The following is a 27,406-nucleotide window of genomic DNA, read 5'->3' as shown; positions in this document are numbered from 1 at the left end:
AGGGCCATTAATCGCATGCTACTCAGAAGAACCGTGACTGTGGATAACGTGCAGGAAATAGTGGATGGCTTTGCACAAATGGGGTTCCCTAACTGTGGAGGGGCGATAGATGGGACGCACCTTACTATTCTGGCACCACCCCACCTAGGATCCGAGTACGTTAATCGGAAGGGGTATTTCTCTATGGTTCTCCAGGCGCTTGTGGATCACCGTGGGCGTTTCATTGACATTAACACAGGCTGGCCCGGAAAGGTGCGTGACGCACGCATCTTTCGGAACACTTGGCTGTTCAGGAAGATGCAGGCCGGGACTTTTTTCCCAGAGCAGAAGATCACGTAGGGGAAGTTGAAATGCCCATTGTGATCCTTGGAGATCCCGCTTACCCGTTAATGCTGTGACTCATGAAACCCTGCACAGGGAGCCTTGACAACAGCAAGGAATGGTTCAACCACAGGCTGAGCCGGTGCCGAATGACTGTGGAGTGTGCTTTTGGCCGTTTAAAGGCCCGCTGGCGATCTCTGTATGAGAAGCTGGACTTGGCCGAAAACAGCATCCCCATGGTTATATCCACGTGCTGTACCCTCCATAATATTTGTGAAGGGAAGGGTGAAAGCTTCACTCAGGCATGGACCTCTGAGGTACAACACCTGGAGGTTGAATTTGCACAGCCAGAGAGCAGGGCTGTTACAGGGGCCCAGCGCGGGGCTGCAAGGATTAGGGATGCCTTGAGGGAGCAATTTGAGGCTGAAAACCAGCAGTGATATCTGGTGTCCTGCACGGGAGTGAAGTGCAGTAGTTCCGATCTTTAGGAATCAGTGTTTGCTAAGCAGACAAAGCAGACTTGCAGTGCCTGTTTATTTCCTGGGCTAAGGAGTCTTTTACTTTATGCAATAATAAAGAATGTTTTCAAAGCCAAAGAATCCATTTATTGAAAAGGAAAATAAATTATTTATTGAAAAGAAACAAGGGGGTGGAGTGGGGAACGGTACAATCACAGATTCGCGTATGTCCTGTCTGGTGTGCTGTGCAGTGAGTGCTGCACTTGAGGATAGCTATACTGCATGGTGATGGGGGTTGAGTGCAGAGGGTAAGGGTCGTGGTTTTCAGGGCTTGGTAGTGAAGATACTGGTGTTGGAGGCAGCAGGTGGCGTGAAGAACACGGAAGTTGGGGAAAGTGGGTTGGAGGTGACAGTGGGGCACAACGGAAAGAGTTTTGGGACAAGGGCTGTAGGGGGGGGTGGCATTTGCGTTGCGGTACTGCTCCTCTTTCTGCATGGCTACGAGCTCCTGGATAGCGTCTGCTTGGCGCTCCAGGATGCTTATGAGACGATCTGTGCTTTGCTACCGGTGCGCTGCGTTTTCCCGGCGGATCCTGCTTTCTCTCTCCCTCCAGTTCTGTGCTTTGTCATTCTCTTTAATAGATTGCCACATCACTTCTTGCAGCATGTCTTCTTTGCTTTTTCGCGGTCTCTTCCTGAGTCTTTGCAGTCTCTGAGCAGGCGATAAGAGGGACGGCTGAGGTCTCAAGGTTGATGCAGCTGTATAGGCAAAATGCAACATTTAACAGAGGCAGCATTTTTTATACCAGACAGAGTAATGATTTCCCCCCACACCTAAGGAGTAGAAAACACACAGGGTCTACACAATAGCATAATTTTCCTGTCCGAAACAGAGCACACATATCCCACGGGAGCCTCAAAATGGTGAGTAAGGGGGACTGATTGTTTCAGGGTGCACTGTCCTCTGGGTTTCTGTGTCTTGGGGAGAGCCAACGGCTTCAGGGGGTACTTACACTGAACACTGTCCCAACATTTTCCACAGGAGTTTGTCCTGGACGATATCTCGCTGCTGAGGGTGACCTGGGAAGCAAGGGAGGGTCTTCTACTGCAATGCGGCTTCCGCCCTGGTCCAAATGCAGTTTGCCTGTGTGCAGCAATGGTCCCCCCGCCCCTCGTGGCACAGTGGCGCAGACACTTTAGCCTGGCTGGGACAAGGACCACGGTGGCTCTCCCGATAAACCTGCGCAAGCGCATTGCACACGTTCTGGATGAGACATTCGAGGAGATTACCGAGGCCGATTACCGCGATGTGCTAAACCACATCAATGCACTATTCTGCATCTAGGCATGCATGCCTAACCCTCCTCTCCCAAAGAGCCCGCACCGAAAAAATTCCTTCCCGAAAAAAAACTATCCCTTACCGGGAACCTGCTCTTCTGTTTGTCCTCCACCAAGTACCAGCCGCTGCGACTGGCTACCTTGCTCCTGACTCGAGAAGAGCTCCTGGCTGCATGGCTCCAGGGATTCTGGGGTGTCTCCATCCAGCCCACCACCCTCACTCCCGTTTTCCTCCTCCTCCTCCTCCCACACCAGCTCTGAAGTGTCCATGGTGGTGCTCGGGGTGGAGGTGGGGTTAACCCCAAGTATCGCATCCAGCTCTTTGTAGAATCGGCAGGTCGCGGGGGGAGCACCCGAGCAGCCATTTGCGTCGCGGGCTTTGCGGTAGGCACTCCGCAGCCCCTTCACTTTAATCCTGCACTGCAGGATGTCCTGGTCATGGCCCCTTTCCATCATGTCCTTTGATATCTTCCTGAAGGTATCGTAATTCCTACGGCTGGAGCACAGCTGGGACTGTACAGCTTCCTCCCCCCAAACATTGATGAGGTCCAGCAACTCGCCATTGCTCCATGCTGGGGCTCGCTTGGCACGTGGAGGCATGGTCACCTGGAAAGATTCACTGATAGCACTCCACGCTACGCCGGGCTGAGCAAACAGGAAGGGGATTTTTAAAATTCCCGGAGAATGTAAAGGGTGGGTCACATGGTTGGTTACCTGAGGCCAGGGCAGTGGAGTTTGAACTGATGACCAGAGTGGCTAGAACAGGCATTGTGGGATACTGCTGAATACTTCTGGAGGCCAGTCACAGCGCATTGGGTGGCCACACTGGCGCCGCAGCGCTGCAGCAGCAGCGCAATACACGCTATTCCTCTCAGAGACGTGGAGTACGTGCAGCGCTGCAACCACGGAGATACAGCGCTGCAAATGCCTTGTGGACGGGGAGTGAGTTACAGCACTGGGGGTGGCTTTACAGCACTGTAACTCACAAGTGTAGCCAAGGCCTAAATTCTGACCTGCCTTCATGATTATATGATTTTTAGAATCTCTTAGTACAGCTTTATTTTCAAGGTTTGTTTTCCTCTGCTAGTCCTTAGAAGACAGCAGAGAGACTGAGATGTGACAAAACTGTTCCTTTCTTATTGCTACATGTCAGTACAAAATGTAAAGAGGTTTTATAAACGAGGCCTTAAAATGTCTCCTTTGAAGTTATGCACTGTCGTTTCCATAGCATGGAACGCTTTACCTCAGATTCTGAAATATGAGGCTGGCCACAGTGAATTGTTTTGAAGGATACCACTGAGCTGCCACCTGAAAGTGGGATTGAAAGTGAAACTGAATCTTTGGTTTCAAAATGAAACATTGTGCAAGTTTCATTTGGAAGCCTACTGCTACAGCATAACAGAATGAACCAAAGAAAAAGATCTGGACAGGATGGGAAAAGTTGGGCAACATATTGAGGAGGGAAAATATGAACGGGGAGAGAAGTAGCAAAATACCAGTAGTGTAAAGAAGTGGTCTATGGAAGGCAGGGGGAAGATACAGTACTGCTTTTCCCTGCGTGACTGGAAAATATTTTTAGACAACAGAAGATTTCTGGGTGGTATGAAGGTGGAGGGGGGATTCTAACAGGTATGACGGGGGGGGAGAGGTGACTCTGTTAGAACCCATGAATTCTAACAGAAAATTTAATTTGGCCTTCTACGTAGGAGTCTGAGACTTCTGTTTTAAACACAAATTAGTGTTTTGCAGGCTCAGTATAAATGTAAATGCTCAATTGGGTAATTTATTTTTTTTAAATGGTAAAACCAGCATCTCTTCTGGGCTGAGAACTTGTATATTATTCCAACACAATGCAAATTGAAATTAGATCCCTCAAAAATGGAGGACTGTAATGATAAAACATGGACAGGAATATAGTACTTGAAGTATGAACCACAGAGCATTTATCATACTGCTTCTTTGATTGCTGCGCCTTGGCTTTCAGATGCACTAAACTTGGGAATAACCCCTGTATTCTATTAAACACTTTGGACAAGTTTGTATCAGAAGACTTGTGTCTTATGCAGTGACTGGGGAGCAAACATAGTTTTAGGAAAATATATGTAGGAGTGGAAGTAAAGTAAAATAGAACAGGAATTGTTTACACTAAGATTATTGGGCAATTGGCTCTTTTCTTCTTATCTGCTTGCAAAAGGTCCCATATTTTAGAGCCCCGTTTCTTACTTCACTGTTTATACCAAAGAAATCGGTAATACGTGTTTAAATTGAATTTGCTCCAAATAAAAATTATAAACCAGAATCTTACCAGTCTACCTCTAACTCACCCTTAAATTTATTTCCTCTATGGGCTGACACAAAGGCCAGCCTGAATTCCTAGAGTAAAAGAGCAGTCTTTTCATCTGATCTGTTGCTAGAGGTGCAGCTTCTGTACAGAAAGTTGGTTTAGGGACCAGGAATGAGAGTGCATGAGACCTACAGCAGTGTTTTGGCGGGAGAATGATTAACTAGATAGTGAAATTGAGGGGATATGTCTTTGTGCCCTCAGTAGCTGCACCTTGTGTGTCACTACTCATCTTGATTAATCTTCCTCCTTCCTCTCCCTGCTAGATTTTGGGCATTATTAAACTCCATTGCAGCAAAGATTTGGAATAAGAGAACAAAAAACGTTCCAGTCAAGTGAGGGTTATTTCCCCTCAAGGAGTCCTTTGATTTGATATTTCCTGACATTCTGCCAATTATTACAGGGGAAGATGGCTTGTTCTCTGGAGAAATACTTTCACATTTGCCACTGAGAGAGACCAAAATTAACACTGGCATGTAATTTCATGGCCCTCTTTCCTTATTCTCTTACTATAAAGTTTTTCTTCTTGTTTCACAGTCACAGACGAGGACACGGTGAAGAGGTATTTTGCCAAGTTTGAGGAGAAGTTCTTCCAAACCTGTGAGAAGGAACTTGCCAAAATCAACACTTTTTATTCAGGTAAGCTGCTTATCTACCTCTGATAGAATTAGTGGAAGGTATAGCACACAAAGACCTAAGACTTCCAAACCCACAGAATAACCATAACATTCCTGAAGGTCTACCATCAGATAATTATAGGGTGTGTCTATTTAAGAAAGCTACTTTAACTTAAGGTGTGAATTTAAAATGATATAACTAAATCTGTTCCAAAAAAGCTCTGTGTATGCTCCTGTTTGGTTTGAATGTCATATTTCAGTTTAGCTCTGTTAGAAACAGACTTAAGCCAAACCAGAATATGCCACACTTAAACAAAAATATGAGTGCGTCCAGCAGCCGTTTGTGCCAGTTTAACTATATAGGTTTAAAAAATAGTTTTTTTTAAACCAGTGCAACTTTCTGATGCACCCAACCCTATAGTCAATGGCAAGTAGCTGGCAAATACATTACACAGCAATGTTACCTGTGCTTAAATTTGAACAGAAACAGATTAGAGTTGATGGGACTGAAAAATGAAGAAACCTAGCAAAAACGTTATAATTGCTGTGTTTCTTCTGTGAAAGTTATTCCCATTTTTGTTAGTACAGCATTTTGAAATGTCCACTGGAGTGAAGTTTCTCACAATGTATAAATAAGTTAGAAATAAAGATTAAAACTGATTGATCTGAGTCTGTCATTTGTGTAATAATACTTCTAGAAAAGGCTTTGCAACAGTGGTATTATGTTGTCAGATTTTGGGCCAGTTTCCATCCTGTTTTGGAAATGGGTTTCATATGGGGGGGGAGGGGATTTATATATGAATATGATTTACTCACATTTGCCATAGTTTTTCTTAGCATTTTGTCAGTTACTAAAACTTTATATAACGAAGTTTATGGTGCCTCCTGATAGCCTGTCAGTTGCTCTGATTTAATCGGGAAGTGTATACATAATGTTGAATTTATGGCTCTAAAAATTGTGATAAGCACTTGGGATGACTTCATTGAGGGAAGCACCAGAGGCTGGTCTATGAGGGAAATAACAGTTAATAAAACTCAAATGTCAGTAATTGTTCACTGCTGCTGCCCTCTGCCCAGATTCCATGTAGGGAAGTAGTCTCTTCTTCTCTGTTGGCTCCATGGAGGAAATTCCCTGTCTCATACATAGCTGCTGCTTCTCTCAAGCCTCTCTATGAAGACTCCTTTCATCCTGCTACTGCCACCATCCACCCCCTTCAGACTAGCTCCCTAGCTGGACACTTAAATTGGGAAAGCAGATAACAAAGTGTGTCCCCAGAAAGTGACTGCCACCTTCACTCTCAATGAATCTTAAACATAGCCCTATGCTTCCAAAAAAAACTGCTCACTCACACCCTTCTTAGCCCACTAGGATTCTTGTGCCTGGAGTTACAAAAACTACCTTCATTGCATTGTCAAATTGCACTGCCTTGACTGGTGGAAAAGTCCTGGCTGGGAAGGAGTCAGGGTGGGTGCATACCCCCATTGATGTAAAAGTACCCGTTGGTGGGGTCATTCTGGTTAGAACCCTATTCCACAAGATCATCTATTCATACTAAAACAGCAGCTGTTGCTTTGTTTCCTGCAATGCCTAGGGAAAGACATGCAGTTGAGTTCTCTAGCCCTCAACTCTAGAATAGTGTGCATGAATGTTATATTTTCATGCTAGTGCATGAAAGAAAAGTGAAACTCATGTATCCAGGCACTGTTAAATGCAAAAAAGTAACACTGAAAAAACCTGAAATATTTTTCTTAATTTGTTTTATTTAGTCATCTAAAATGTTTAAAAGTAACAGCAGTAACCAAAACTCCTTCAGACACCATTTTAGACTTGTCACTTTAATTAGGGAATGTTTTATTATTAACCCTTTAATATCAAGTCCCAAAACTTAGCCTATCTCTTATTTTGTTTTAAAACCATGTCATTTCTCTCTACCCCTTCCCCAACAAGTATTTCATATACCGTTAAAATATAACAGCAGCTTAGAGCCTGACTCACTCTACAACCACCACCTATGTGCACAAAATAGAAGAAATAATTAATTGCAGGGTGAAATGTTTTATTCTTCTTAGAGTGCTTGCTCATATCGATTCCAATTAGGTGTGCACGCGCCGCGTGCACGATTGTCGGAGAATTTTCTACCCTAGCAACACCCGGTGGGTCGGCTGGGGAGCCCCCTGGAGTGGCGCCTTCATGGCGCTGGATATATACCCCAGCCGACCCAGCACCCCCTCAGCTCCTTCTTACTGCCCGTGACGGTCATTGGAACTGTGGAGCGCGGCATCGCTGTTCTCCACTCTCCCTAGCTTTACTTGTTAGTTCTTGTAGATAGTTGTTGGCTATATACTTATAGATTAGTAGTTTTGTTGTTAATAGTTTTATAGAGTAGTTATAAATAGTTAGCGAGGGTAAAGGGGGCTTTTATCCCCCCTTTTTTCCCCCAGCGCGCGGCCGGGCTCATGCCCAAGGCTCCTGGCTTTAAGCCGTGCACGACCTGTGCTAAGCCTATGCCAACGGGAGACCCTCACGACTCTTGTCTGAAGTGTCTAGGGGAGTCTCACCAGACGGACAAGTGTAAGATCTGCAAGGCTTTCAGGTCCAGGACCAAAAAGGAGCGGGACTTTAGATTTAAGCAGCTCCTTATGGAGGCGGCACTTAGCCCAGATCCTCCTCCGGCGCTCCAAGTTCCGGCACCGAGCGCCTTGGTGCGCAGCACCCCGGCAGCGCCCTCGGGTACTGCATCACGAAGAGACATGGATAAGGCCCCACGGCACCGTCCTCCGTCGGCACCGCGTCCGCCGCAAGCCCCTCGGCGTCGTTCCCCATCTCCGGACATAAAAGACCCCGTAAGACCCAGGACACTGCCGTACAACAGGCACCGGCTACCCCCGCACTGGTGGTGAAGTCGCATCCGGCTTCGGAGCGCCAGAAGGTGCAGGCATCGTCGATACCATTGGCTCCGGCACCGGTTGTAGGGCCGTCGAGTCCGGTGCGGACTGGCTCACCACCTCGTCCTGTGGTTGAGCCCTGTCTCCCCACCTCGTCCTGTGCAATCCAGGGCTCCGCACGGTGCAATCCAGGGGCAAGCCTGCCCTGATACGCCCTCCATCTCTGAGAGTGGACTCGCGGCACCGCTCCCAGTCTCGGAGCAGGTCCTGACGCCGCTCGCAGTCCCAGCACCTGTCTTCATCTCGGTGCCGGTCGTACTCGCGGCCCAGATCTTCCTCCCGGCACCGGTCCACTTCTCGGCAGCGACCCAAGCATCGGTACTGGTCAGAGTCCAGACGCAGTTCCCGGCACCAGTATGAGCGGCGCTCCCATTCACAAGGCCGCTCCCGGCACCAAGTCTACAGACTGTCTTCGTCTTCGCGATCCAGATCGGGATCCCGGTACCGGCATGGCCATCAGCACCGTTCTCGATCCTGGTTCCGCTCCCCGGCACCGCGCAGAGACTGCTCGCCTGTGGACCGGCAAGGTTCCGGGATGAGCCTCTGCAGTCATGCTCGGCATCACCCAGGCCCTCAAGATCGGCATCTCGTTCGTCAGAAGGGGCCTCCCAATCAGCATACCCTGCTCAGGGTCAGGTTGCGGACGACTTGGGCCATTGGCAGGAGGGGGCAGAGGACCCTAGACAGGACCCTGCACATTGGTCTTTCTGGACCCCATAGGCATATCACCAAGCTCAAGGGGCTCCACCAGCGGCCTCTCGCTCGGCACACTCTGAGCCCAGGGTACCTGAGGCCACCATCACCTGTGCTCCTCCAGGGGGCATGGAGGCTCCTGTGCCAACACTCACGCAGGTCCCAGACCCCGGTGCAGGGGATCCTGCACATCAGGGACCCTTGGAGCCGGACCTACCTCTGGATCCTTTACCCCCTGAGGCGGCGTCCTCATCTTCCCCAGATGAGGCAGTGGTGGGCACAACAACCTCAGGCCCACCTCCAATAGACCTTCGTGCCCACCAAGACCTGTTACGTAGGGTGGCACGGAACATGGACCTACAGGCAGAGGAGATAGTGGAGGTGGAGGACCTGGTGGTAAGCATCCTCTCAGCTGATGCCCCATCACGGGTAGCGTTGCCCATTATTCGCACGATCCAGGCTAACGCTAATGCCATATGGCAAACCCCAGCCTCCATCCCTCCCACTGCCAGAGGTGTAGAGAGGAAGTACTTTGTCCCCTCTAAAGACCATGAGTACCTCTACACACACCCTCTGCCGTGTTCACTAGTAGTCTCCTCAGTGAACGCAAGAGAGCGCCATGGTCAGCAGGCGGCAGCGCCAAAATCGAAGGACGCCAAACGCTTCGATTTGTTTGGACGTAAGGTTTACTCAGCGGGGGGTCTGCAGCTCAGAGCCGCAAACCAACAGGCGCTCTTGAGTCGGTACAATTACAACTCATGGAATTCCATGGGTAAATTTAAAGAGTTGGTCCCCCAGGACTCGAGAGAGGAGTTTGGGGCCCTAGTGGAGGAAGGTAAAAAGGTGGCTAGGACCTCCTTACAGGCCTCCCTGGACATAGCGGACTCTGCCGCCAGGACACTAGCGTCTGGGATAGCCATGAGACGCGTCTCCTGGCTTCAGGTATCGGGGTTACCGCCAGAACTGCAGCAGACCCTGCAAGATCTGCCATTCGAGGGCCAAGGGTTGTTCTCAGACAAGACGGACTCTTGGTTGCAGAGCCTCAAGGACTCCAGAACCATCATGTGCTCCCTGGGGATGCATGTCCCAGGACTCCAGCGCAGGCCCTTTAGGCCCCAGCCACAGAGGTTCTACCCTCCTCCTCCTCGTGCAAGACAGGACTTCCCCAGAAGGCAGGGGCGAGGTGGTAGATGAAGGTTGACTGGCCCCCAACCCGGTCAGAACCAAGGTCCTCCTAGACCACCTTCAGGGCCTAGGCAAAATTTTTGAAGGTGTGCTCGAGGACGGCGTACTAGCCACTACCCAGGATCCATTCCCTTTATTTCGGGATCGCCTCTCCTGTTTCCACCGTGCTTGGTCCCTTATAACCTCGGACTGTTGGGTCCTTCGCACGGTGGAAAGGGGATACGCTTTCCAGTTTTCTTTGTTCCCCTCCTCCCATCCCTCCTCCCCGTCCCTCTTTAGGGATCCTTCTCACGAGCATCTCCTTCCACAGGAGGTTTTTGGGCTCCTTTCTATGGGGGCCATAGAGGAGGTTCCATCAGAGTTAAGGGGCAGGGGATTTTACTCCCGCTACTTCCTGATCCCCAAGGCAAAAGGGGGTCTGCGACCCATTTTAGATTTATGCGGACTCAACAAATTCATAGTAAAGTTGAAGTTCCGCTTGGGGACCATCATCCCTTCCCTGGATCCTGGAGACTGGTACGCCGCCCTCGACATGAAGGACACATATTTTCATATAGCAATCTACCCTCCACACAGGCGCTTCCTTCAATTTGTAGTAAACAACGTGCACTACCAATTTGCCGTCCTTCCCTTCAGCTTGTCCATGGCTCCGAGAGTGTTCACCAAATGTCTGGCTGTCATGGCAGCATACCTTCGTCGACAAAGGATACAGGTGTTCCTGTATCTAGACAACTGGCTGGTGCGCGGCCACACTAGGGAGCAAGTTCAAGCCCATGTCCAGCTAACACTACAAACATTCCACGAGTTAGGCATCTTACTCAACAAAGAAAAATCCACTCTGGAGCCAACCCAGAGAATAGAGTTTATCGGGGCAGTCTTAGACTCCAGACTTGCCCGAGCTCTTCTGCCAAACACTCAGTTTCACACCATCACAAACGTCATCCACGGACTCCAGGTCTTCCCGATTACCACGATAAGGACGTGCCTCAGCCTGTTGGGACACATGGCCTCTTGCACTTACGTAACCAGGCATGCCAGACTTCGGCTTCGCCCACTTCAGGCCTGGGTGTCATCGGTGTACCGTCCTTATTAGGACAACCTGAACATGGTGGTCACGGTTCCGAACTCGGTCTTGACCTCTCTCACCTGTTGGCTGGACCACAAGGCGGTTTGCGCAGGAGTGCCGTTTCACGCCCCACAACCCTCCCTGTACCTGGTCACGGACGCTTCATCTATAGGTTGGGGCGCTCACCTCGGGGAGCACCATACCCAGGGCCTGTGGACCGCACCCCAACTAGCTCTGCACATCAACGTTCGAGAGCTGATGGCGGTGCGCCTAGCCTGTCAGGCATTTCTCGGTCTCCTACATGGCCGTTGCGTGTCAGTCCTCACAGACAACACCATGGCCATGTTCTACATCAACAAGCGAGGAGGAGCCCGGTCGTCTCTCCTATGCCAAAAGGCCATTCGCCTGTGGGAGTTCTGCATTGTCCTCTCGATACATCTCATGGCATCGTTCCTCCCTGGAGTCCAGAACACTCTAGCGGACCGTCTCAGCAGATCCTTCCAGACGCATGAGTGGTCGATTCGCCCGGATATCATCCATTCCTTCTTCAAGAGGTGGGGATTTCCCCAAATCGACCTGTTCACCTCACGCGCCAACAGGAAGTGCCACGTGTTCTGCTCCCTCCAAGGGCAATCTCCGGGCTCCCTGTCGGACGCTTTCCTGCTATCGTGGAAAGACCAGCTGTTCTACGCTTTCCCCCCATTTCCACTGGTCCATAGGGTACTGCTCAAGCTACGCAGAGACAAGGCACGTATGATTCTGGTCGCTCCAGCTTGGCCAGATCGCAATGGTATACCACGCTTCTGGAGCTATCGGTACAGACTCCAATCATGCTTCCATTGTGCCCGGACTTGATCTCTCAGGACCACGGCCAACTCTGTCACCCCGACCTGCAATCGCTCCACCTTACAGCGTGGATGCTCCATGGCTGAATCGGACAGAGCTACGATGCTCACATCCCGTGCAACAGATTCTGCTGGGAAGTAGGAAACCCTCTACACGGACCACTTACTTGGCCAAGTGGAAGTGTTTCTCCTGTTGGTACGAGCAGCGGGCCACGCCCCCCTTGCAGGCGTCAATTCTACTTATACTTGAATATCTCCTATCCCTAAAACAGCAGGGCTTGGCGATATCTTCGGTCAGGGTTCACCTGGCTGCTATATTGGCATTCCACCCAGGAGAACACGCTTCCTCGGTCTTCTCTAACCTGATGGTCATGAGATTCCTCAAGGGCTTAGACCACATGTGTCAAACTCAAGGCCCGCGGGCCACATCCGGCCCGCCATACAATTATATCCGGCCCGCGAAATCGTTTTATATATCTGTTTTTAATGGCCCTGTGATATGACGCCCCAATAACACACACTACAAATCCCATGATGCAGTGCAATTGCCGCCAACGGCAAGCCGCGGTTCAAGTTCGCGGTCTGTTGATGTATACAACGCTAATATCAAATCAAAGCTAGACCCCAACAATGGCCAAGAGAAAAATTGATTCTGAAAACCGAGGCTTTCAAAGCCGGTGGGAGAATGAGTATATGTTTACTGAAATTGCAGGTAAACCAGTGTGTCTCCTTTGCGGGAGTAATATCGCTGTAATGAAGGAGTATAACCTAAGACGGCACTACGAGACGAAACATGAGAACAAATTCAAAAACCTGAGCGCAGGACAGAAGCTACAAAAGGTAGAGGAGTTGAAGAAGAATTTGACATCCCAGCAGACGTTTTTCACCAAAGCAAAATCACAAAGTGAAGCTGCTGTGAAAGCAAGTTTCATTGTGGCCGAAGAGATCGCCAAATCAGGACGGCCGTTTACCGAGAGGGAATTCGTAAAGAATTGTATGATGAAAGTGTGCGACGTCCTTTGTCCAGATAAAACGCGAGCGTTTGCAAATGTAAGCCTCAGCAGAAACACTGTTGCTAATCGGGTTTGTGAGATGGCGACTGATTTGAAAACACAGTTGATTGAAAGAGCAAAAGATTTTGTTGCATACTTCCTTGCCGTGGATGAAACTACTGACGCGACTGACACTGCACAGCTGGCGATATTTATCCGTGGTGTGGATTCCAATTTGTGCGTAACAGAGGAAATACTGGACATTAAATCGATGCACGGGACAACGAAAGGAGAAGACATCTTTGGAAATGTATTTCAAAGTGTAACCGACATGAAACTGCCGTGGGAAAAACTCGTTGGACTTACAACAGATGGCGCACCTGCTATGTGTGGTGAAAAAAATGGACTGGTGGGAAGGATGCGCTCAAAGATGCGGGAGGAGAACTGTGCCGGTGAGTTGACAGTGTATCACTGCATCATACACCAGGAATCGCTGAGTGCTAAAGTCCTAAAAATGGATCATGTGATGAACACTGTAACACAAACCGTCAACTTTATCAGAGCCCACGGTTTAAATCACCGCCAATTCCAGTCTTTTCTGCGGGAAATAGATAGCGAGTTTGGCGATATGCCATATCATACGGAGGTCCGGTGGCTAAGTCGGGGAAAAGTTCTCAAAAGACACTTTGAGCTGCGAGAGGAAATCTGCCAGTTCATGGACAGTAAGGGGAAAGACTGCACAGTTCTGCGGGATGAAAAGTGGAAATGTGAGTTGGCGTTCCTGGCTGACATAACGTCGCATCTTAGCGCTTTAAACCTTCAACTCCAGGGACGGGAGCACATAATAACCGATATGCATGATGCAGTGAAGGCATTTCAAGTGAAGCTGCGCTTATGGGAGACACAAATGCACCAATGCAACTTGTCTCACTTTCCCTGTTGCCAAGTAATACGGAACCAAGAAAGTGCCACAGTTTTCCCAAATGCCACCTTTGCTGAAAAACTCAGCGCGCTGCGCACTGAGTTCGCACGGCGCTTCAGTGACTTTGAGGCACAGAAAAGTAACTTCGAGCTGCTTCGCAACCCATTTGCAGTCGATGTGGAAACCGCACCTGTAGAAATGCAGATGGAGCTGATAGAACTGCAATGTAACGGGACACTGAAGGCAAAGTACGACACTGCGGGGCCAGCACAGTTCACTCGCTTCATTCCTGAAGCGATGCCGCAGCTCCGCCAACATGCGGCTCGAATCCTGTCCATGTTTGGCAGCACATATCTGTGCGAGCAGCTGTTCTCTGTGATGAAAATTAACAAAACGTCACACAGGAGTCGCCTCACTGATGAACACCTGCAATCGATCCTGAGAATCTTCACAACACAGAACCTAACCCCAAACATAAACGAACTTGTTGCAAAGAAAAGACTCCAAGTATCAGGCTCTGACTAAATAGGACAAGAAAATGGAATGTTATGATTTGTTATGATTATACTTTTGCTTTAAATTCAATTTTTTATTTATATTTTCAGATTTTTTAATATTCCAGCATGTACAGATTTTGAATGTATTGTATTGACAGGATATTTTTTTATGAAGAGCAAAATATTTTAAGTTGAAATGTATTTATTTTGGAATGATATCCTGTATTTTGGTTCATATTAATGGTTAAAAAACATAAATATTTAGTCTGTTAAATAAATGGTTATACTGTTCGGCCCGCGAGTTTTGAGTTTTGGCCCCCTGTGCAATTGAGTTTGACACCCCTGGCTTAGACCGTCTGTACCCACAGCTACGTCAACCGGTTCCGGCGTGGGATCTTAACCTGGTTCTCTCCAAGCTCACGGGGCCCCCATTCAAGCCATTGGCTACCTGCTCACTCCTTTACCTATCTTGAAAGACAGCCTTCCTTGTAGCCATCACTTCAGCAAGGCGTGTTTCTGAAATCAGGGCACTCACGTCTGAGCCTCCATACACAATCTTCCGTAAAGACAAGGTGCAGCTTCGCCCCCACCCTGCCTTTCTTCCCAAGGTGGTATCAGCTTTTCATGTGAACCAGGATATATTTCTCCCGGTCTTCCGTCCTAAGCTGCACGCCACGCACCAAGACCAGCATATGCACTCCTTGGACGTACACAGGGCCCTTGCTTTCTATATTGAGCATACGAAGCTGTTTAGGAAGACGACGCAACTCTTCGTTGCAGTGGCCGACTGGATGAAAGGCTTACTGGTCTCCTCGCAACGTCTCTCCTCTTGGATCACATCCTGCATTCATGCTTGCTACGACCTGGCCGGTGCCCCGATGCCGCGCCTCACCGCCCACTCCATGAGGGCCCAAGCCACCTCGACTGCCTTCCTGGCTCACGTCCTGATCCAGGACATTTGTAGAGCGGCGGTTTGGTCAACGGTCCACACCTTCGCCGCTCACTATGCGCTTGTACAGCAGTCTAGAGATGATGCTGCATTTGGATCAGCGGTTCTGCATTCAGCGATGTCTCACTCCGACCCCACCACCTAGGTAAGGCTTGGTAGTCACCTAATTGGAATCGATATGAGCAAGCACTCGAAGAAAAAAACGGTTATTCACCTTTGTAACTGTTGTTCTTCGAGATGTGTTGCTCATATCCATTCCAAACCCGCCCCCCTTCCCTACTGTCGGAGTAGCCGGCAAGAAGGAACTGAGGGGGCACTGGGTCGGCTGGGGTATATATAAAGCGCCATGAAGGTGCCACTCCAGGGGGCTCCACAGCCAACCCACCGGGTGTTGCTAGGGTAGAAAATTCTCCGACGATCGTGCACGCAGCGCGCGCACACCTGATTGGAATGGATATGAGCAACACATCTCGAAGAACAGTTACAAAGGTGAGTAACCATTTTATATTTAAGGTATGTTGATGTGCTGTTAAAGTATTGAAACAGTAAACTTTTTTCTGATTACTGTAAATCTAATTACATTATACTCTTGATGTAAAAAAAAATCCTTTTTGTACTATATTCTTAATGCTTAAAGCTGAAAACTATTATTCAATTTCACTTGAAATTTGAAAGGTTATAACAAATGGGGACGATAGTTAAAATCTTGTCCTCCTTCGCAGAATCAGATTAAACACTTAACTATAAAATGATCAAGAAATCAATTTTCTGTTCGTATTCAACATCCTGGAATCAGCTCTGGATCTGACACTGCATTTCCATAATGAAGATCTGCAAACATCATTTTCCAGCAACTTTTTATTTTCAATGGAATTGCTAGTTAATACATGGTGAGTTTTTCACCTGTTTAAATTTTCAAAAAGATGTGTAGATCAGAATGATTATAATTTTCATTAGAGAAGATGACAATCAGTCTTGTAACAATAGACTTCCTTGTGCCTTAATTATGGAGTGACAATGTGACTTCCCATAATATAAAATCATTTCAAGAGTGCTCCTGTATTTCACCCCAGCAATGGATAACTGCCTGAGGAGCATCACTTGAATTGTTCATGCCAGACCTATGATCCTGTCATACTTCAGGCATGTGTTGATTTGGAGTGTGATCTGATACTTGCCAGTTATTCTAGTCATGTGCATGGTTGAGAGGCATTCTTAGTCTTAGGTGTAGACCACATCTTAACAGAAACTGTCTTATGTACATCTCCCATCCAGATCATCTGTTATCAGGGATCTGTTTTGAGACCGGCTCTGTTCAATATCTTCATTAACGACTTAGATATTGGCATAGAAAGTACGCTTATTAAGTTTGCAGATAATACCAAACTGGGAGGGATTGCAACCGCTTTGGAGGACAGGGTCATAATTCAACATGATCTGGACAAATTGGAGAAATGGTCTGAGGTAAACAGGATGAAGTTTAATAAAGACAAATGCAAAGTGCTACACTTAAGAAGGAAAAATCAGTTTCACACATACAGAATGGGAAGAGACTGTCTAGGAAGGAGTACGTCAGAAAGGGATCTAGGGGTTATAGTGGACCACAAGCTAAATATGAGTCAGCAGTGTGATGCTGTTGCAAAAAAAGCAAACGTGATTCTGGGATGTATTAACAGGTGTGTTGTGAGCAAGACATGAGAAGTCATTCTTCCGCTCTACTCTGCGCTGGTTAGGCCTCAACTGGAGTATTGTGTCCAGTTCTGGGCACCGCATTTCAAGAAAGATGTGGAGAAATTGGAGGGGGTCCAGAGAAGAGCAACAAGAATGATTAAAGGTCTTGAGAACATGACCTATGAAGGAAGGCTGAAAGAATTGGGTTTGTTTAGTTTGAAAAAGAGAAGACTGAGAGGGGACATGATAGCAGTTTTCAGGTATCTAAAAGGGTGTCATAAGGAGGAGGGAGAAAGCTTGTTCACCTTAGTCTCTAAGGATAGAACAAGAAGCAATAGGCTTAAAGTGCAGCAAGGGAGGTTTAGGTTGGACATTAGGAAAAAGTTCCTAACTGTCAGGGTGGTTAAACACTGGAATAAATTGCCTAGGGAGGTTGTGGAATCTCCATCTCTGGAGATATTTAAGAGTAGGTTAGATAAATGTCTATCAGAGATGGTCTAGACAGTATTTCGACCTGCCATGAGGGCAGGGGATTGGACTCGATGACCTCTCGAGGTCCCTTGCAGTCCTAGAATCTATGAATCTATGAAAAAAATCTCCCAGGCCACTTTCCTTCCTGTTGAAAATTGCATAACATCCTTGTAGATAACTACAGGAATTACAAAAAACAACAAGGAGTTTAGTGGCACCTTAAAAACTAACAGATTTATTTGGGTATACGCTTTCGTGGGTAAAAAACCCACTTCTTCAGATGCATACTTTGAGGAGTGTCTTCTCAAGGCACCATCTGGAACCGATGCCCTTAACGCCATACAAATGACAGTGGACTTTTTCTTGAGACTCGGCCTTCACCTAAACCTGGAAAAATCTACGCTAACACTGGGGCAACATCTAGAGTTTATCGGGGCACAGTTGGATGCCATACGAGCAATGTTCCCTCTAATTTTTTTCAGCCACGTGCGGAATGAATTTTATGTGCACCAATATTGAGGTACTGTGTAGATGTGAGCCACCAGTAGAAACAAAAAACCTAGATATAATACATATTTTTAAAAGTTACCAAATGTATGGAAGAAGACGACATCATAAGAGACAACCAAAAATGACGAATTCCAATACAAGTCCATGAGTTAATGGATAATGTGTTAGATATGGTGACAGAATTCTGAAGTTAATCCTAGCTGACAACTTTTTTTTTTTTAATGTTTGAGGTTTTTTGTTTTTAAATATGTCTAATCATTTGTTTCTTGGACCTGCACTTAAAAATCTTAACTGTTAGCAAATGAAGTTTCTTCAAGGACTTGCTCATGTCCATTCCACGTTAGGTGCAAATGCACCGCGTGCACCATTGTCAGAGGTTTTTCTCTCACTGGTATCCACTGGGCCAGCTCTAGTGCCCTCTGGTGCTGCATGCTTATGCGCTGATAAAAGGGGCACTGCCAGACCCGCACCCTCTGAGTTTCTTTTTGCCGTCCATGACGGTTGTTGGAACAACTCTTCTTGCTTTGGCAAGGCATTTTTCAGTGGTTTTCTTCTCTGTATCTTAGGGTATGTCTACACTACGAGAGTAGTTCGATTTTACTTAAATCGAATTAGTGGAACCGATACTACAAAGTCGAATGTGTGTATCCACACTAAGAACAGTAATTCGACTTTGTGAGTCCACACTAACGGGGCAAGCGTTGACACTGGAAGCGGTGCACTGTGGGCAGCTATTCCACAGTTCCCGCAGTCCCCACTGCCCATTGGAATTCTGGGTCGAGCCCCCAATGCCTGCTGGGGCAAAAAATGTGTCGAGGGTGGTTTTGGGTAACTGTCGTCATTCAACCGTCACTCCCGCCTTCCCTCCCTGAAAGCGCTGGCGGGCAATCAGTTTGCGCACTTTTCTGGTGAGTGACAGCGCAGACACCACAGCACTGTGAGCATGGAGCCTGCTGCGACCATCACTGCAGTTATGGCCGTTGTCAACACCTCGCACTTTATCATCCACCTTTTTCAGAGGCAGATGCTGAGAAATCGGGCGAGGAGGCTACGGCAGCACGGTGAGGACATTAAGTCTGAGAGTGGCACAGACCTCTCGCAAAGCACGGGACCCCGCGCCGTGGATATCATGGTGGCAATGGGTCATGTTGATGCTGTGGAACGGCGATTCTGGACCCGGGAAACAAGCACGGACTGATGGGACCGCATAGTGCTGCAGGTCTGGGATCAATCACAGTGGCTGCGAAACTTTCGCATGCGTAAGGGAACTTTCCTGGAACTTTGTGAGTTGCTGTCCCCTGCCCTGAAGTGCAAGGACACCCGGATGCGAGCAGCCCTGACTGTCCAGAAGCGAGTGGCCATAGCCCTCTGTAAGCTTGCAACGCCAGACAGCTACCGGTCAGTCGCGAACCACTTTGGCGTGGGTAAATCCACCATGGGGGTTGCTGTGATGCAAGTAGCCAACGCAATCGTTGAGCTACTGCTCTGAAAGGTAGTGACCCTGGGAAACGTGCAGGTCATCATAGATTGCTTCGCCGCGATGGGATTCCCAAACTGCGGTGGGGCTATAGATGGAACTCACATCCCTATCCTGGGACCAGAGCACCAGGCCAGCCAGTACATTAACAGAAAGGTCTACTTTTCAATGGTGCTGCAAGCACTGGTGGACCATAGGGGACGTTTTACCAACATCAACGTCAGATGGGCTGGCAAGGTTCATGACGCTCGTGTTTTCAGGAACTGTGGTCTGTTTAGACGGCTGCAGGAAGGTATTTACTTCCCGGTCCACAAAATAACTGTTGGGGATGTGGAGATGCCTAAAGTGATCCTCGGGGACCCAGCCTACCCGCTAATGCCCTGGCTCATGAAGCCCTATACAGGGGCCCTGGACAGTGAAAAAGAACTCTTCAACTATCGACTGAGCAAGTGCAGAATGGTGGTGGAGTGTGCTTTTGGACATCTGAAGGGGAGATGGAGAAGCTTACTGACTCGCTCTGATCTCAGCGAAACCAATATCCCCATTGTTATTGCAGCTTGCTGTGTGCTCCACAATCTCTGTGAGAGCAAGGGGGAGATGTTTATGGTGTGGTGGGAGGTTGAGGCAAATCGCCTGGCTACTGATTACGCCCAGCCAGACAGCCGGGCGATTAGAAGAGCCCAGCAGGACGCGCTGTGCATCCGGGAGGCTTTGAAAGCTAGGTTCCACAGTGAGCAGGGTAACCTGTGACTATTAAGTTTGTTTAAAGAGAAGCTGAACCTGCCCCCGTTTCTTTACCCACTTAATGTTCACTATCCTCTCCAGTTACATACCCCCTTCACCCCGTTGCCCCCCTTCCAACACACCTTTAAAAATAAAATTAATGGAACTTTGTTCATTAACACCGTTTTCTTTATTAAGGGTTTCATGGTAAATGGTTGAAACTGGGATGCAGACTGTGGTGGGGAGCGGGTGTAGTGTTGGAAAGGATGCTTCTAAACTCGAGAAATGACAGGCTCCTGCTCCTGGAGCGGTCCACAGTGGTGGACTGGTTGTTTCAACGGAGCCTGCCACCCCTCCTTTTCGGAACTCTATGTGTGGTGGCTCTGTGACTTTGTGGCGGGGGAGGACGGTTACAGATCCCCTGCTGCGTGGCTCTGTCATCCAGGCTAAGGACCGCTGCATAAGATCTGTAACCGCCCTCCCCCACCACAAACTCACATAGCCCCCTCACACACAGAACATGAAAACCACCTCCCAGACTGACCAGGGTGCCTAGTGACTGCAATGTGTGTGTGACCTGCTGCTGAACCTGCCCCCGTGTCTGTACCCAGGTAAAGGTGACTGTCCTCTCCAATTACCAACCCCATTTCCCCCCTTCAAACACACTCTCCTCTAAAAGAACCTGACGGAAATAGTAATGAACAGAAACGTATTTTTTATTAACTACACATGGGATGACACTGGGACGGGGGCTTGGGTGAGGTGCTTTTGGAGTGAAGGAAAGGACTTATCAAAACTTTGAGAATGAGAGCCGTCTGGTACTTGAGCAGTCTGCAGGGGTGGAGTGACTTTTCACGGCCCCTGCCGCCCCTCCTTCTTGGGACTTTGGGTGAGGGGGAGGATGGGACTTTGTGGCGGGGGAGGGCGGTTAGAGATAGACTGCAGCGGGGCTCTGTCCTCCTGCCTCCGGTCCTGCAGAACGTCTACAAGGCGCCAGAGCGTGTCCGTTTGCTCCCTCATTAGTCCAAGGAGCGTTTGAGTCGCCTGCTGGTCTTCCTGCCGCCACCTGTCCTCCCGTTCGCTGTGTGATCGCTGATATTGCGACATGGTCTCCCTCCACTGGGTCTGCTGTGCCACCTCGGCTCGGGAGCAGCCCATAAGTTCGGAGAACATCTCGTCCCGTGTCCTTCTCTTTTGGTGCCTAATCTGCGCCAGCCTCTGGGAGGGGGATGCCGGGGTAGGTTGGGAGACACTCGCAGCTGTGGGATGGGAAAAAGGGAGTGAATTCCTCACAAAGATACATTTTTGTGAACAATGAACATAGTCTTTCTCTGTGAACAAGACCATGCACAGCAGCTATCACATGCGCACTCAGGACAAGGTCGAATTTTCGGCCTTCGCATTCAGTGCCTGGGATCTTGGAGTACAAGTCACACAAACAGGGCAGGACAGCGGAATTCAGCTAGCAGGCGGACATGGTAAGCCGTAGACTTTTGGCTGCTGAAAGCTTAATTTATAGCAGTGCCCTCCTTTCACGTTCAAAGCAGTGCCCCTAGCGTTGGCCAGTTCCTGCTGCCAGCAATCCAGCCAGCATGAACTCTGCCCCTGTCCCACCCCCTCGCGGCTGTCCCGGGGAAAGATCTCTGTATGCTACCCTTGTCCCGCCTCCACCGCATGGCTGTAAACCGCCGGTTACAGTTATGTAAAGGAACAAGCAATCAGTCCCAATACTAACATTCCCCTAATTTAAAGCAGGTCACCATGAGTGATATCACTCTGATGAGGATCTTGGACACAGAGAAAGACCGCATGCTGCGTGAATGCCAGCAAAAACCAGGGCCGTATGCGGCAATGCTGTGCGAGGCACTGATCCCGGAGTACTTGCTGCTAGCCTGGCGCGGAAAAGTTTCCTACCATGGAGGACGCAATAAGGCCGCTCTCCCCAGGAACCTAATGCAAAGGCATAGCTCAATGGTTTGAGCATTGGCTTGCTAAACCCAGAGTTGTGAGTTCAATCCTTGAGGGGGCCACTTGGGGATCTGGGGCAAAATCAGTACTTGGTCCTGCTAGTGAAGGCAGGGGGCTGGACTCAATGACCTTTCAAGGTCCCTTCCAGTTCTAGGAGATGGGATATCTCCATTTAAAAAAAAAAAAAAATTACCTCCAGGAGAGCTTCGTGGAGATGTCCCAGGAGGATTTCTGCTCTATCCCCGGACATATTGACACAATTTTCCAGTAGCTGCACTGGCAAGGACTAAAAAGTAGAGCGCCTAGGGCAAAGTAATCATGAGAAACCCATTGTTAATATTCCATTCCTGTTCTGATCAAAATAAATGTTTACATGTTTAAAACACTTACCGACTGATCCTTCCCCTGATTCAGGGTCAGGGTTAACGCCTTGGGAGGGTTGGTAAGGGATCTCCGTGAGAGTGATGAAGAGATCCTGGCTGTCGGGGAAATCGGCGTTGTATGCGCTGTCGACTGCCTCGTCCTCCTCATCTCCTTCCTCATCTTCCCCGTCCGCGAACATCTCCGAGGAAGCGGCCGTTGACAATACCCCATCGTCAGAGCCCACTGTCATTGGCGGGGTAGTGGTGGCGGCCGCACCTAGAATGGAATGCAGTGCCTCGTAGAAACAGCATGTCTGGGGCTGGGATCCGGAGAGTCCGTTTGCCGCTTTGGTCTTCTGGTAGCCTTGTCTCAGGTCCTTGATTTTCACGCGGCACTGCATTGCATCCTGGCTGTATCCTCTCTCCGTCATGGCTTTGGAGATCTTCTCGTAGATCTTCGCATTCCATTTTTTCGATCGCAGCTCCGAAAGCACGGACTCATCGCCCCACACAGCGATCAGATCCAAGACTTCCCGATCAGTCCATGCTGGGGCCCTCTTTCTATTCAGTGATTGCATGGTCACCTCTGCTGGAGAGCTCTGCATCATTTCCAGTGCTGCTGAGCTCGCCACGATGTCCAAACAGGAAATGAGATTCAAACTGGCCAGACAGGAAAAGGAATTCAAATTTTCCCGGGGCTTTGCCTGTGTGGCTGGTCAGAGCATCCGAGCTCGGACTGCTGTCCAGAGCGTCAACAGAGTGGTGCACTGTGGGATAGCTCCCAGAGCTATTAGCGTCAAATTCCATCCACACCTACCCTAATTTGACATGGCCATGTCAATTTAGCGCTACTCCCCTCGTCGGGGAGGAGTACAGAAATCGATTTAAAGAGACCTCTATGTCGAACTAAATAGCTTCGTTGTGTGGATGGGTGCAGGGTTAATTCGATTTAATGCTGCTAAATTCGACATAACCTCCTAGTGTAGACCAGGCCTTAGTGTATTATTCTTAGTATAGTTGTAGTGTAAATATTGTGAATAGTACTAGTGTAGATAGTTAGATCCCTTCCTTTATCAGAGAGGGGTTCCCTTCTCCCCTGGTGCTGGGCATGGCCCAGGCTTCAAACCTTGTGCTTTCTGTGGCAAGCCTATGCCTGTGAGTGAACCTCACTCCAGTTGTCTGAAGTGTCTGGGAGAGGCTTACGTAAGACTTATGTCAGATTTGTTGGGACTTTAAGCCTCGTATGAAGAAAGACAAAGATGTTAGGCTGAGGGCTATCCTCATGGAAACTGCTTTTAGACAGGCGTCAGAGCCAAGCTGCTCAGATTCGGCACTGAGCACTTCAGCCTCGGTGCAAAGCGCCCCTTTGGCACTGTGCATTTCCTGGCACCATTCTCCATCTCTGGTGCCGAGGAAAAAACATAAAAAGCAATGCTCTGAGAGAGAGTGCTCTCTAATAGTAAAGAAAGGAAAACAAGCGGCAGGCAGTAGAGTGCAACCTGTGTTGGGCCACTCCTCAACCCCTAGTCCCATGGCGGCACCGTCAACTCTGCCCAGAGGGACGTTGAGTCCAGTGCGGGACCCCCTGCCTGCATCAGAATGTCATTGCAGCACCAGTGGAATCACGGTGCCTTCTACCCCAGAGGACTTTGCAGCAACCAGGGACTTAATACTGGTCCCAGTACCACCGACTCTGATGGGACAACCACCAGCTTCAAAGAGCACGAGCAGGAGAGAGCAAGGTGCTCAGAGTTCCTTCCCAGCACTGGGTCCTTCAGTACCTTGCAGGCATAAGCCGACCTTACTTTTATGAGATCATCCCTGTTCCGGCATCAATTCCAAGACCCTCGCCACCAAACAGCAGAAGTGAGGGGTACCGCTCCTATATGGTCACCTCGGGAGGACTCTTTGTCAGATTCTGAAGTGAAGACCTACACCCATCCCAAGGGCTGCCACCGATACCCATATTACATACTATCGGACCCCAGTGTGGGTCCACCTGCTGGTAACTGGCCAGATGGACAGCGGCCTATGCAATGGCCATTCTGGAACTCATGGAGGTTTCCCCTGGTACAGGGTCTGTCATCCCAACAGGCATACTCGGTTGTTTCCGAGAGGTGGGCTCCCGCACCACTTGGCACCGGACTCTGGTACTGATACACAGGATGTGAGCCCCATGGAGGTAACTGAGCCTGAAGAAGAGGAAGAAGCCCCTCCTCTGGTACAGGCTTCCTCCTCCCCGTTGTTTTTGGACTGACTTTCCTACTTCAGCCTGGTGTGATCCCTCATTACACTGGACAGCTGGTTGCTAAATATAATGGTCAATGGTTATACCCTTCAGTTTTCATCCATCTCTGCCTCCCATCTTCCATCCCCGTCCCTCTTCAGGGACCCTTTTCACGAGTAACTCCTAGCCCAGGAGATGCAAACCCTCAAATGGGTTGGGGCTGTGGAAGAGGTGCTTCAAAACTTGAGAGGGAAGGGGTTTTACTCCCTATATTTTCTAATCCCAAAGGCCAAAGGCGGTCTTCGCCTCATCCTGGACCTGCTTCGCCTCAACAGATATCTCAATAAACTGAGGTTCCACGTGGTCTCCCTGGCCTCCATTATCCCCTTCCTGGATCTAGGTGACTAGTACACTGCACTCAACTTGAAGGATGCTTACTTTCATATCTCCATCTTCCATGGCCACAGAAGATTCCTCAGGTTTATAGTAAACCAGACTCATTATCAATTCACCTTTCTCCCTTTTGGCCTGTCCGCAGCCCCCTGGGTTTTTACAAAATGTATGGCGGTGGTAGTGGTGTGCCTCAGAAGACAAGGCATTCAAGTCTACCCATACCTCAATGACTGACTGAGGGTCACTCAGAGGCTCTAGTAAAGAACATCATCACCCTGGTCCAAACCACCTTCCAAGCACTGGGCCTGTTGATAAACGCACAAATGTTTACTCTCATTCCAGTACGGAGAATACAGTTTATCAGGACAGTGCTAGACTCAACGTAGGCCAGAGTCTTTCTTCCAGAGGCTCGATTCCAGACAATGTCGGACCGGATATCCAGGGTCATGGCTCAGCCAATCACAAAAACCCGGATTTGCTGCAAGCTCCTGGGACACTTGGCCATGTGCACTTACATAGTACAGCAATGCAGGGCTGTGCCTCAGACTTGTGCAGACGTGGTTAGCTCACCGAACAGGCACCACTTGGACTTGGTTGCTTAGTGTTCCAGCCCTGGTCCTTGCCTCCCTCGACTGATGGAAGGACCTCCGGTCAGCAATGGGGGTGTCCCCTTTGTAGCCCGTCCCCCCCCCCCCCCCCGCCCAGCTGTCAGTGTCCCCAGTGTCAGACGCTTCAGACCTAGGTTGGGGTGGCCATCTTGATCTCTTCAGGACACGGGGCCTGTGGTCCCAGGAAGAGCTCCTCCTGTACATAAATGACAAGGTGCTCAGAGCGGTGCACTTAGTTTGCCAAAAGCAACAGAGAGTCCTGTGGCACCTTTAAGACTAACAGATGTATTGGAGCATAAGCTTTCGTGGGTGAATGCCCACTTCGTCGGATGCATCCACCCACGAAAAGCTTATGCTCCAGTGGCATTTACCCATGAAAGCCTATGCCCCAATACATGTTAGTCTTAAAGGTGCCACAGGACTCTCTGTTGCTTTTTACAGATCCAGACTAACACGGCTACCCCTCTGATACTTAGTTTGCCAAGTGTTTCTCCCCCAGATCACAGGCAAAGTAGTACAAGTACCGATGGACAACACCGCGGCCATATTCTACATCAGCAAGCAGGGAGGAGCATGCTCCTCTGCTCTGTGTCAGGAGGCCATCCGTCTGGGAATTCTGCATGCAGCACTTCATCCACCTTGAGGCTTCCCATCTTCCGGGAACCTGGAACGCCTTAGCCAATCACTCTGCAGATGTTTCTCCTCTTATTATGAGTGGTCCCTTCACCCAGAGATCACCAGGTTCATCTCCCAGGTAGACCTGTACGCAATCAAGCAGAACAGGAAATGCCATCAGTTTTGCTTGCTGCACTGGCACAGCCTGGATTCACTTTCAGCTGCCTTGCTGCTTCAGTGGACAGAGCTCCTATTCTACGCATTTCCTGCAGTTCTCCTCGTTCACAAGGTCCTTCTGAAAATCAAGTGGGACCAGGCGAGAATTATTCTTATGGCCCCAGCATGGCTGCCCCGGCACAGGTTTGGCACACTGTAGACTTATCAGTAGTACCTCTGCTACTGCTCCCACTCTGCCTGGACCTGATATCACAGGACCAGGGCTGTTTACTCCACCTGAACTTTGGGACCCTTCGCCTGACTGCATGGAAGCTGTCTTCAGAGAATGCTTCTTGATCACTCTCTAGAGGAGGATTTGTTGGCTTGCTCTTTACTGCAGACCTCTTGGCCTGGTTGCTGGCCCCTCTCCCCCCAACCTTCTGTTTGTATAGACTATCTAGTTGCATAGTCAGCGACACACATACAGATGGATAGCAGTCAACCTGTCTTTTTGAGAGCTCTTGTGCCAAGTCAGGAAGTAATGGGTGAGTCTAAGAATGTGATTGATGGAAACAGAATTTGGCAGTTGCCCCAGAAGGTATCACTTTTCTCTCCAACCTTTGCCACTGAGATTTCACTTTGGTTCTGCAGTCAGTGGACACCAGGGCATGTAGTGTGCAGTAAACTCCTGGAGGCTGTTTTCAGTTTCTAAATATGTGTTTTTTCTGACCTCCTGTGTAGCAAATTGTTTAGAAGTCACTAAAAGCAACAAAGTTGAAGTCATACTGTGTGTTGCAAAAAAGAATGCAGTTCCACCAAGGACTTCGGCAAGGCTTACTGCAGGTTAAAAATTGATTTCTTTTGTGCTTTGCATGTGCCTTTTGTGCTTTGCATTCTGATGATTTAAAGAGCAATAGCAACATAATATATTTTGCCTTATTTTCATTCTGTACATGTCAAAGTAATAAAATGGTATTTTAATAAGGTGTAAGATTCATTGCTGGGTTATTTAAATCCCTACAGCCTTTCATGGGCTCCCAGAATAAAAATGCAAA

The 27,406-nt window shown here is 48.8% G+C and overlaps 1 protein-coding gene across 2 annotated transcripts in view; it reads left to right on the top strand.

Moving 5' to 3' along the window:
- Positions 1 to 27,406, top strand: part of XPR1 (xenotropic and polytropic retrovirus receptor 1) — a 252,139-nt gene that overhangs the window by 156,176 nt on the left and 68,557 nt on the right. For both annotated transcript variants that reach the window (XM_005290759.5, XM_065554520.1), the window contains one exon: positions 4,996 to 5,097. In XM_005290759.5, the coding sequence (XP_005290816.1) occupies positions 4,996 to 5,097 (102 nt within the window). The remainder of the gene's footprint in view (positions 1 to 4,995; positions 5,098 to 27,406) is intronic.

The sequence above is a fragment of the Chrysemys picta genome, chromosome 8 (assembly GCF_011386835.1).
Source record: "Chrysemys picta bellii isolate R12L10 chromosome 8, ASM1138683v2, whole genome shotgun sequence".
Lineage (NCBI taxonomy): Eukaryota > Metazoa > Chordata > Testudines > Emydidae > Chrysemys > Chrysemys picta.
This window is presented reverse-complemented; position numbering and strand designations above follow the sequence as displayed.